The following is a 1,934-nucleotide window of genomic DNA, read 5'->3' as shown; positions in this document are numbered from 1 at the left end:
CGTGGCTAACAGGCGTGGGGTCTGCCTCTGACAAATGGCCTTTTCTGGTGACCCTGACTGTGCCCTCAAGCCCCTCCGGCCCTTCGTGGCAGCACATTGGGGACTCCCTCCCTCCTGGCCCAGGGGGACGATCATCAGGAAGGAGAACCCAACTGTGCCCCCCAGGTGCTAACTTTATCTGCTACATTCCAGCAGCCCTGTGAGGAAGTCACTGCTATCCCCTTTCTATAAATAGGGAAACTGAGGCCCAGAGCCGTGGTTTGCCTGAGCTCATGGCTGTGTGAGCCGGGTCAGACTCGGAGCTGGTCACCGTTCCCTGGCCTCTGTCGCCGAGGGCTGATTCTCGGCAGGCAAACCCTGGGGTGGTCTTCTCGGAAGACGGGTGGGTTGGTGTCCAGGACAAGAAGCACAGGCTGTCCCGTGACAATCCGGAGTCTGAAAACTGCATCCTGGCTCTTTGAGGTCACCCTTCTCAGAGCGACTGGCCGTGGTGGGTGTGACTCTGGCTGCCGACACTCGGGCCCTGGGGCTGGCAGCCAGGGGGAGACCCGAGGGGCAGCTGGGTCTGAAAGCAGCTGAGTAGGACGGGAGACGGCGCTCTACAGCTCGGGTGGCATCCCCGACGTGCTGGCACCCGCATGGTCACGGCGCACCCTGCTGCCTCTCGGGGCTTGGGCCTCCTGGCCAGCAGTGAGCAGACCAGAGCACCGTCCCGCAGGCCTTCCTGGGGGTGGGCAAGGACTCACTTTTTCTTTTTGTTTTTAAATATGGAAAAGCAGTGTAACCTAAGCAATGTAATGGAAGCTTCAGGACACACTGTCACCTATAATTCCACTACTCTAGGAACTATTTTCATTTTTTTCCAACTTTTAACCTGTGAACATACAGTGGTATATTCCGCTTCCCGATCGTACAGTGACATCCGTCTCCCTGCACGTCCCATCGTCGTGGGTGGCTATGCGGTATCCCGCCAGACGCCGTGCACGTGAGGATCGTGTAACTGGACAAAGATGTATCCGCACAAAGCCACGGTTTTCCTCCCCGTTTCTTCTGCTACTTTCTGTTTGTCTTCTCCCCTGACTTTTGCTTAGAGAAGGGAATTGTAATTTTGGAAAACTTATTAAGTATAAGCATTAGAACTCATTTCTGGCAGAAAACTCTACCCTAGATGAAGATCCTGTGAATGTCCCCGTGGGGGCCCCAGACCTGCCAGAGGCCCCCCCGGGGATGACGGCCACCCATCCCGAGAGTAGAGGCCGTCCTGCGCCGAGGCCAACGCTGTCCGTCTGTCCGCAGAGTTGGTCATGCTTCTGGAGTGGTGGTCGGGCACGGAGTGCACTCTGTTCACGGACCAGGCCACGGTGGACCGCTTCGGGAAGGAGCACGTGGTCATCATCCTCAACCACAACTTCGAAATCGACTTCCTTTGTGGGTGGACCATGTGCGAGCGGTTTGGCGTGCTGGGGGTGAGCCACGGGGTCCCCGGCCAGGTGCTGGGGGTGAGCCACGGGGTCTCCGGGCAGGTGCCAGGGTGAGCTGCGGGGTCCCCGGGCAGGTGCTGGGCGTAAGCCATAGGGTCTCCGGGCAGGTGCTGGGGTTGAGCCACGGGGTCTCTGGGCAGGTGCCAGGGTGAGCCACGGGATCCCCGGGCAGGTGCTGGGCGTAAGCCATAGGGTCTCCGGGCAGGTGCTGGGGGTGAGCCACGGGGTCTCTGGGCAGGTGCCGGGATAAGCCATGGGGTCCCCTGGGCCGGTGCTGGGGGGTGCCACGGGGTCCCCGGGCAGGTGCTGGAGGAATCTGGCCAAGCCCTCCAGCCTCTCCCAGACACTGAGCGCCGGCTGCCCTCCCTCCTCCCGTCAGAGTTCCAAAGTGCTTGCTAAGAAGGAGCTGCTCTATGTGCCCCTCATTGGCTGGACGTGGTACTTCCTGGAGAT

At 60.2% G+C, this 1,934-nt stretch overlaps 1 protein-coding gene across 1 annotated transcript in view; it reads left to right on the top strand.

The window, feature by feature from the left end:
* AGPAT3 (1-acylglycerol-3-phosphate O-acyltransferase 3) overlaps positions 1 to 1,934 on the top strand; it is a 29,156-nt gene that overhangs the window by 7,143 nt on the left and 20,079 nt on the right. Inside the window, exons 2-3 of the mRNA XM_012661541.1 lie at positions 1,297 to 1,499; positions 1,861 to 1,934. The exon at positions 1,861 to 1,934 is cut by the window's right edge and continues 1 nt beyond it. Of these exons, the coding sequence (XP_012516995.1) occupies positions 1,297 to 1,499; positions 1,861 to 1,934 (277 nt within the window). The remainder of the gene's footprint in view (positions 1 to 1,296; positions 1,500 to 1,860) is intronic.

This window comes from Propithecus coquereli, unplaced genomic scaffold (genome assembly GCF_000956105.1).
Source record: "Propithecus coquereli isolate 6110/MARCELLA unplaced genomic scaffold, Pcoq_1.0 Scaffold717, whole genome shotgun sequence".
Taxonomy (NCBI): Eukaryota; Metazoa; Chordata; class Mammalia; order Primates; family Indriidae; genus Propithecus; species Propithecus coquereli.
Note: the sequence above shows the minus strand (reverse complement) of the source record. Positions and strands in the feature narration are given on the sequence as shown.